At 40.4% G+C, this 9974-nt stretch overlaps 1 protein-coding gene across 1 annotated transcript; it reads left to right on the top strand.

Moving 5' to 3' along the window:
* Nucleotides 1-287: 287 nt before the first annotated feature.
* Nucleotides 288-9745, top strand: LOC137876516 (beta-2 adrenergic receptor-like). Its single transcript, XM_068716146.1, has 4 exons — nt 288-547; nt 3261-3396; nt 3541-3832; nt 4766-9745. Exons 2-4 carry the CDS (start codon nt 3264-3266, stop codon nt 5808-5810), a joined length of 1470 nt encoding a protein of 489 aa, XP_068572247.1. The 5' UTR covers nt 288-547; nt 3261-3263; the 3' UTR covers nt 5811-9745.
* Nucleotides 9746-9974: the final 229 nt, after the last annotated feature.

Genomic DNA, 9974 nt, shown 5'->3' with positions numbered 1-9974 from the left:
ACAACCACCCAGCAGCCAAAAACTGAAGGCTGTGGTTACTGCAGCTCTAATGTGTGAATGTAAAGTAGGGTGGTGCTGAAAAAGACCTCAGAAAACCTTCCCTGAATAAATTAAAGGTTTAAAAAAACAAATGTTACTCAGAGTGCTGTCAGTCCACTGCAGACATGCAACATACACTAAAAGCCATTCCTTGTCCTCTGATAGGCTACTGTCTTGCTGTGATGTCATGAGGGCTTGGCTTATAAAAAAGGGAGACGGGCTCAGCTGCTTCAAAAGGACAAGTGTGGTCGAGGGCTGAAAGAGTGTGTTTATACATGTACGGGAAAGAGAGAGCGGGGCAGTGTGTGCGTGTGTGTGTGTGTGCGTGTGTGTGTGTGTGCGTGTGTGTGTGTGTCACACACAAAACCAGACACTCACAACTCAACAGAAGAGAAAGAGAGACCAGAAACTCCTGACAAACACATTATGATGATACATTGTGTTGTGGATTTAAAGGCATTTGGATGATCAAATCACTGGATTTTAAAGCACAGGACAGAGCCTGGAGGTAGGAAAACTAACTGGAATGTTAAGTCTGGTGTTTGTACATATATGCATGCATATGTTTTATAAAACATCTACTCGTGATGACACCACAGCTATTTTAAAAGCCAATTTTAGTTTTACTTTACTGGTTTGGACATTACAGAATTATTATTCCACTAGTGAGGGATCAGATCAATGCCATTCAAAAAATTAACAGGTTTTTCTGGAGTTACATATATATATATATGTATATATATATATATATATATATATATATATATATATATATATATATATATATATATATAATTGTATGGTTAGGTATGGTTAGGGTTTAGGGTTAGTAACCCTAAACCCTAACCCCTGCCACAAAAATAAGTTCTCTAATTAACTGATTTACTGACCAAACCTAATTTAGCTGAAATGAGTCTTTAGTTTCTTTTGTTAGTTTCTCAGATTCAGTAAATCCAAACTAGCTTTCATCTTTGACATATGTTGTTTATTTTATTAGGACAGCAATGTGTTTTATGGCTCAGTTGTTAGAGCATGTGTGCTTTTAACAAAGTGCACAAAGACATCAGTCCTACTAAGCACTGCAAGAGCTGGATGTTCTGTGTGTACTTTTTGGCGTTTGTACCCTTGTGTTTGTGCGTGTACTGTTGTGTGTTTAAGTGCTCAGTACAATCACCACTACCAAGCTATGTTTGCCTAAATATTGGGATATTTATGTCACAGTAAATCTTTTGTGTTTGATTACACCTCAGAGAGCTGGACAAGTTTATTTGTATGTGCGTGTGTGTGTGTGTGTGTGTGTGTGTGTGTGTGTGTGTGTGTGTGTGTGTGTGTGTGTGTGTGTGTGAGCGTGTGTGTGAGTGTGTGTGTGTGTGTGTGTGTGTGTGTGCATGTGTACGTGTGTGTAGCTGTTTATTAAACAGCAAAGGTAGAGGGTGAGCAGAGTGAGCACTGCAGGGTGAGCAAAGCCTTTTTTATAAGCTTGACTCTGTATTAGTCAGGCATAGCCGCTCAGATTATTGATCTGTTCAATGGGGGCAGTGAACAGTCACAAGGCACCATTAAAGGGTCATCAGTGCAAAGGGTGACAGCGTAATCTTCAAGCTTCATGAAGAAAGCAACAAATGCAGTTAACATTTTACAAACATGAATAAAAAAGTCGTTCCTTTGGTTATAAATAACCTAGTATTGGATTGAACGCGGTGCATTATCATCTGTCAGGAGCAGACCGGGCTGTGCCTCATTCATTACAATTGAAACAGCCTTCTAAGCATCCATAATGAAAGATTGATTTTTAAAATGAGTCTGCAGTCAACTTTCCAACAGATCCATCACCTGCACCACACTATGTCACCTCTATGTTATATGAAAATGTGTTGAGACAGTTAAGGAATGATGACAAAAAAAAAGGAGCAGCAATTTATTCCACTTGTGAAATGATAATAATAAAAAAAATGATCTTGTCATGATCCACCCTGGCTTTTTAAGAAAAATCCCAGAATTCAAAACTTTGCTCATTGACCATGAACAAGTGGGTAAACACTTGTGAATCAAGGCATCCTTTCACAGCTGGCATCAACATGTGTTGTGAGTGGTTGGATTGTTTTGGAATAAAGCCAACGCACATATAAATCCAGGTGAGCATTCATACGGAATATCCAGTTGACCAAGCAACCTCTGGAGTTAGTCAGAGCATTAAAAAACAAACCCTTTTATTGCAGCAACACGAAAATAAATACACAGCCACCTATGGAACAAACAGGTAGAATGCAGCTTCGAAGACAAGCAGCTACTTTATGATGATCCGAATCCTTTGCTTACGTAACTCGGGGGGATACAGTATACCCCGACCATCAAGATGAAACAGAGTGGTACAGACGGATCACTTGGTGTCTGCTGTCAATGGGGACATTGCTGTAAAAGAGCCTTCATGCACAGCTAACCTACCCTGTATGAATAAAAGTAAAATATTTCGCCTAATGTCTTATTTTCTACACACACTGTGTAATATTACCATTAAAACAATTACGACAATTATCCGAAAAATATGCATTGTGATCCAGTCTAGCAGATAAGTCGCTTTGTGCATTGCACATAGCATATTGTATATGTATTCTACTCACTGCAATATATTGTATGTCAAACTCACCCAGAGCCAAGGTGCAATAAGACATTTCATGCACTGCCTGGTCTTGCTCAGCCAATGTTGCTGCAACTGCTCTTTTGCAAACACCTCTTATGGTTAGGTCAGAGCCTAAAAGCCCAACGTAAACAGGAACCTCTCTGCATGTCATCCCTCCTCTCTCACTCCCGCGTGTAAATGAATCCCACTGCATTTCTTGACAAGACCCGCCCTGTGTAGCTGGTTAAGGCAGAGACGATAGGCGAAGGTTGGGCATTGATCTCAAGTAGTTTGAGTCAGGATAGCTCATTGGTCAGGGCATAGAACTTGAACTAATTGGGTCCTTTCATCTGAAAATACTGTTCCAATTTGGATGCAGTTTGGCAGGTTCTTCAGCTGAATATAATTATCTCTTGATATACAAATAGTGTTACTAGGTTTAGATTCATATCACATCACATACTTTCTCTGAGAAGCAACAAACCCCAAGCAGAAACATGCAAATCGCTGATGTAAATACAGACTTGAAACCTGAGCTGGAACCTACAACACTTGCGCTGTCTTAATCCATGATGAACAAAGTTGTGTGTTCTGGCTGTAGATCATGGAACATGAGAGCGCTATCTCAGCACCAGCCAACCAATCACAGAACAGCAACTCCTCCCTGGTGTACAGCGATGCAGAGCTGGTGCTGCTGGGTGTTGCAATGGGTATTCTTGTTCTGGCCATAGTATTTGGTAAGTTACAGAGCATTTAATCATTTCAGTTAGTTGATGGTTTGTTGGATGAATTTATTTGAGTATCAAGACTAAAATATATATTTTTTTTAACTCTTTTTTTCTAAACGTTAAAATTCTCTGAATCAGTTTTCTTCTGTCCAGGTAACGTGCTGGTGATTACAGCCATACTGCGGTTCCAGCGACTCCAGACAGTCACCAACTTCTTCATCGCATCGCTGGCTGTTGCCGACCTCATCATGGGCTTGGTTGTGGTCCCCTTTGGCTCCAGCTACATCCTGCTGGGAACCTGGCAGTTTGGAAACTTCATGTGTGAATTCTGGACAGCAACTGACGTGTTGTTTGTGACGGCCAGCATCGAAACCCTGTGTGTAATTGCTGTGGACCGCTACCTCGCCATCACTTCGCCGCTTCGCTACCCAACGTTACTCACCAGGTATGACCAAGACATTTTATTCTGGCTGTGTAGGGGGGTTGAAGTAGAAATGAAGAATGTTGCACCTGTCTCTCAGGCTGTGCTCATGCAGCTTTCATAACTATACCTAAAAATTAATGCGCTGTAATTATTTCGTAGATATCCCACAAAATCAATGCTTATGTAATCCACGTAATCCTGAACAAGAAAGTATAAAGACTACAGAAATCCAGACAGAGCAAGTGGGAGGGGCCAAATAAACATAGGTCTTTCACCCAGGAGATTGCTGTTCGTGCCCCATGCAAAGCGAGAAGTAAACGTTTTATTGGTCACATAATTTCCGTAGTTAAGTAACACCACTCTCGTAATTTTTTTAAAACCAGAACAACGATATTTTACTAAACTTAACCAAGTAGTTTTGTTGCCTAAAACTAACTATGTTGTTTTCTGTGAAGAAGGAAGTTTACTTTGAAAAGACTGCATGCATGTAATGATTGTAAATTGACGCGTTTTTTTTGTAGGAAAACGCACAAAAAATGTGTACTTTTTTGTAAAATACTATACGAACCTTTGTATGAGGAGGCGTTGACTCTCTACATGTTCAAGCTTTCCAGCATGCTGTACATCGAGCCACACGGCAACCAGTATTATCACAGCAGGTGGTTTCATCTACCGTCCAAAACCCGTTGTGACATCCTTTTTTGGGGTGTGGCCAGAGGTGTAACATGCTGGAAAATCTGAACACAAGTGCCATGCTAACTACAGTAAAATTTAGGATGTGGCCATAAGAGACGGTTTGTTAGTTAACAAATTGAGTCTATCATGTTGCTTTTAGAGCACCTTTGTTACACTTTTGGACAGCCAACATTTTGTTAAATCAAATTACCTGTCTGTTTTCACTCACACGTAATATTCTACAATATGTTAACTCTCTGGTTTCCTTCCGCTGACCAGGGGTCGGGCCTTCGCAGTGGTCGTCGGGGTTTGGGCAGTGGCCTCCCTCATCTCCTTCCTGCCCATCCATCTGAAGTTGTGGGTGTCAGATGATGAAAAAGCTCGCAAGTGCTTGGCTGATGAGTACTGCTGTGATTTCAACACCAATGCGGCGTATGCGGTGTCCTCCTCAATCGTGTCCTTCTACATTCCGCTGGTGGTGATGATTGTCCTGTACACCCGGGTCTTCCAGGAGGCTCAGAAACAGCTGGAGAAGATCAGAGGGAGGGAGAGGCACTTTTATAACTTGCATTATACCGCACAGCTGACTTATCCCGATGATAGTCCAGCAATAAATAGACTGGCAGGAACTGAGGGGGGAGAAGAAGCAGGAGAGGACAGACTAAACATGCAGAAAACAGGAGGGATAGACAATGTTAAGGTGGAAAAGTCTGACGAGAACAGAGCAAGGACAGAAAAAGGGGAAGGAAGACACTCTGCCGCAAAGCGTCTTAAGTTCTGTCTGAAGGAGCACAAAGCTGTGAAAACTCTGGGGATCATCATGGGAACCTTTACGTTGTGTTGGCTACCCTTCTTCATCCTAAACATCCTTGTGACCTTCCTCAACTTGGGGGACATCAAGCTGCTCTTCAGACTCCTCAACTGGCTAGGATACTCCAACTCGGCCTTCAACCCACTCATCTACTGCCGCAGCCCCGACTTCAGGCACGCTTTCCAGGAGGTACTCTGTTTGAGGAGCAAATGGGGGAGCGGGGGAGGGAGGAGGGGATGGGGATGGTGCAGGGACAGAGGTCGTTACCCCAAGCCCCCAGGTAGGACCAATGGGAACTCAGACCTGAATGGTGTCAGGGGGCTAGACGTTCAGCAGAGGTCAGGGTGGAAGGGCAGTTTGGAGAGCTCTATCCAGGACAGCTCACTGACTCTGGCTCCTCCGGCTTCTTGCCGTGAGCAGGTTTTAGAAGTAGCTCCTGGTTCCCTGACCAACTGGCCGGCTAACAGTTCTGCTAATGAGAGCTGTGAGGATAACCTGGCTTCCATTGCTTGACCGATTAAGACATTAGACTTTACATTGTGTGTGCTTAGTTGTGACGTGCGCTAGTGCTGGGCGGTATGACCAAAAATTTGTATCACGGTATTTTGTACGATTATACCAGTTTCACGGCATTAATTAATTAACGCTGAAAATTATTTTATGGCACGTTTAATTATTAAGCGACATTTTTAACACAAGAACCGGCTGGCATTGAGCGGTGAACAGCTGTTTGAGTGGCGTCTTCCGTCACTTCCTGTTTCCTTCACCTACATTCCCCTGGGTCCTAAGTCCCTCCAAGTACAGCTTCTTATCATCTTTATGTACCAACATACATTTATAACAAATACCGCACATATTACACGGTACTCAGCGATGTGTCTAACCAAAATACCCAAAAAAGCAAAAGTCTCTTTGTTCCTCATGCATCGCTCTTTTCTGTTCTTAATGTAGCGACAGAGCCTCTCCCAGCTGTTAGCAGACTTGTACTACCAGGGTAGCTAGCAAGGTGTACCCAGCATGCCGTTAGGCGGTGTAGTTTTATAAATGTACAATTATTAGTGTTACAAATTGTTTGTGTCACAAACTGTTGTGTCGTGGTGTTTTGCTCTGTTAAAGAGCATTAGTTGTGGGTTATTAATTGTTGTGTTATAAAGTTATAACCATGATTAAGGGTCCCTCTCAATACAGTTAAGACAGCTAGCTCCGACCGCAGCGCCAGTCGCGGCAATCAATATATTTTGCTGCCTGTTGAAGAGCGACAGCAGTTGTTTGACGGTAAATGAAAAATGTATATCATATGGGAAATTAAAACCGGAATACCGGTTCAACCGGTATACCACCCAGCACTACCGTGCACATCAATTTGATGGCTCTCAAAATGTTTGTTTTGGGATGAGAACGACTTCAAATTTCACATCACTGTCCCTCTTTACTGCTGTAGTATTCCTAATAACAATTACACAAGTAAACTATGTTCAGCAGTATTTGTAAGCATTTGGAAAGGTTTGACTTAAACCCTTAAAGTGAATTTCCAAGGCATCATAACAGAACTTATTGAGGTACAAAAAGGCTGTACACAATGTAAAAGTATACAAAAAGTACGGCCTAAAAACTAATGATAACTGCATTAGCGAAGTGAAACTAAACATTACGAGCTTCACCACATTCGTACAATGGGGCTATTATTGGAAGATGTCTCTATTATTTTGTTCACCCCCAGTTTATGCCAACAGAAAGGTGATGTTTTAATTGACAGCCATTTAATTGCTTACCACTGAATTACATGACAAATATAGAAGTAAAATATTGAAGGACAATTCTGCTGTTACATGTGAATGAGTGCTCCATAATGGAATTCCCAAATAATCCTTTATTAAAAGCAGTTAAAGATGAAATTCTTTGCTGTTGATTAGAAGTGTAGAAAAATGAGCCACTGGCAGAAAGGTTGGTCGTTCAAATTCCTTTTGCACACTGTCAGGCTCCTCACAACTACAAAGAAAGCCTTATTTTGCAAAGATGTTGCAGCACCAACTGCTTACCGTCAATGTTAAAAGATTCAGACTGTATTGAACTGTGGGCACCATAGTTGTTGTAGCAGTGTATTGCTCAAAAACAACTGTGAGGATTAAAACAGTCTTTTTAATGTTTTAATGTTTTAATCATTATGAATTCATACCAGCCCCTGACTGATCATTTTCAACACAAACTCACCACATTTGCAGTGCTAACAGCCTTAAGGATTTGGCACAACCAGCCAAATCTCATGAAGCATATAGAAAATAGTTTTTGTTTGCCCTGTAGCTAAAAAGTCTTATTTGAAATAGAGGGTTTCATTTGAGACTCACTTATTATAACCTCCTCAGAATTTTGTTTTTCATTCCTGCCTGATAAACATCACAGCTGGTACAAGATAATTTACTGGTGTATTTTTGTGTATCAGACAAACATCTCAGACTTGTGACGATCATAACTTCCTCTCTTGGTGTTCACTTTCTTTCACTGCATATTAGCTGGAACAATTTTCCTTCCTCTTTATCTCTCCAAATATCAGCATCCACCCACTCGTTGCATTTATTCTATCAGATTTTAGATCATTGTTATCTGTCAGAGATTACTTTCATGCTGTGGGAAGTGTTTTTATAACATTGTCAATAAGATAACACATATTCTTAATGCTTACTTTTCATATTACTCAGAAAAGGAAAACGTGTTTGAATTAGTTTTTATATCTTTATTTTCCAAATTCAAAGTGATGATGACAAAGTAGCCCGCATACAGTTTATCTATAAAGACTACCCAGAATCAGATTACATTATACTCCAAGTAGACAAATTCCATTGTGAAAATAATCTCCCCAACCCTGCTTTTTTATATATAATTATTAAATGTGTGTGCGTGTGTGTGTGTGTGTGTGTTGTGTCTTGTGTCTAAAATTACACCTGAACAAGTTATTGAGGGTCAATAATTGTCATGTGTGTGAAGTAAATATGATCGGCACGTGTGTGTCTGTCTGTTTTGTGTACTTGTGAGCTTCAAACATGCCATTGAATATTTGTATTTAACCGTAGTGTGTGTGAGACTAACTAACTGTTGGAAAATATATATTTTTAAATATCAACTTCAATAACGTATCTAGTTCTCAAAAAAGAACAAAATAGTTGTTTTAATGTTGTATCATGACTGTTAATACATGTGGAGTTTAAGCAGCACTGAAACACGAGTCTACACTCCAAAAAAAGATTTGTCATTTGACATTAACTGTATATTTGTCTTGAATTACTGAGACAAACTAAAAGTTGTCAGGTGTTTAGCTTTTAATCAGAGGAGTGGATTCTATTTTCTACCTCCGTCAGACTCACATGAATGTCTTCTCATCTCTGCAAATATTTATTCGTAAGCTGTTCAATATTTTTGTTAGTAAAAGAATGAAGTTTTGACATTGTATTGTTCGAATCTGTTGCTCAGGTATGTGTGTGATCTCAAGAGGCAGGCCTCCAGAAAGAGAGAGAAAGAAATATGGTTAACATGAGCTTGATATGTCACAGCTTGCTTTCATGCAAACAGCCCGGGGAATCAGGGTTATTTGGGCCAAACGAGCAGCTGACTGATTTGATGTCAATGAAATTATATTCTTATTTTCTTCAGTTACAAATGATCAGGAAACACAGTTTGTTAGACTGGATGCTCATCTAATCCTTTTTTTAAATTGTGCCAACTACTGCATTGCACATTTTTTTATTTCTATTGGCGCTCACTGACAATACACAATGGACAGTGTGATCTGTCAAGTGGCCAGTTGGGCTGAAGAAACACAGTGTGACCACAAGCATGCTGTTGACAAAGCAGAGCATTCATCCAAAAATCAAATCTCATTTAATCTAATTTTCATCAGGAATATGAGAAATTACAATAACTCTGGCAGTTTTGGGCGAAATAAATTATCAAAAGGCTCTTTGTCAACAAGAAAAATTAGACCAGTAAATGTGATTATCGTCGTGCTGCAACTTTAACCTTTTTAACTTACGCCCATGGGACAGAAGCTTTTTGTGCTTATTCAGTCATCCAAGTTATTCATAAAGACTCAACCTGTCTGTTTGCATTCAAGTCAAAGTGTGTGTGTGTGTGTGTGAGAGGCATGACGTACAGTGACAGGTGCAGGCGGTCACAGCAGCTGCAGTATCAGCTGCTGGAGAGGAAATACAATCAGCTATACTGCCTTAATTCACACACACGCAACCTTACAGTTCGATGGGAAAGCTCACTGTGTCGCCTACATGTGACTGTGAATGTGACCTGTTTCCATGGAACAAGTTCCTAATTGAATATGTAAAGGTTGATGTACCTAATGCATGTTTTTGTTGTTGTGTGTCCTTAGCTGTATCTATCAGTGTCCTGTCTTTCTTGTGTTTGTTTTTAGTATTAAAACATGCAAAGGGGTTGTCTTCTGAGTGTTTGCAAGTGTTGTGGATTGTGTCTTTTTTAACCTAGCACCAAATACTTTTACTGAAGTCTGTTGCACCACAACTACAAGTGTACCGAACACATGCCGAGTAAACGGCTACATGGCTGCATCAAGATGAGTCAACCACTGGAGGTCCATGAGAGCAACATTTTCATCTGGTGTTATGTTACCCTTTTAATTTGTGCTGAAAGTTTCAACTCAAGTCGCATTGCTCT

Source organism: Cebidichthys violaceus, unplaced genomic scaffold, assembly GCF_023349555.1.
Source record: "Cebidichthys violaceus isolate CVI_PGR_0920_01 unplaced genomic scaffold, fCebVio1.0.p SCAF_20, whole genome shotgun sequence".
NCBI lineage: Eukaryota > Metazoa > Chordata > Actinopteri > Perciformes > Stichaeidae > Cebidichthys > Cebidichthys violaceus.
Note: the sequence above shows the minus strand (reverse complement) of the source record. Positions and strands in the feature narration are given on the sequence as shown.

Bases quoted from the DNA above. Each gene is read 5' to 3' on its own strand.
- LOC137876516 (XM_068716146.1), top strand. From the start codon at position 3,264: ATGGAACATGAGAGCGCTATCTCAGCACCAGCCAACCAATCACAGAAC. The intron at 3,397-3,540 runs GTAAGTTACAGA...TCTTCTGTCCAG, and splicing joins TGTTCTGGCCATAGTATTTG to GTAACGTGCTGGTGATTACA. The intron at 3,833-4,765 runs GTATGACCAAGA...TCCGCTGACCAG, and splicing joins TACCCAACGTTACTCACCAG to GGGTCGGGCCTTCGCAGTGG.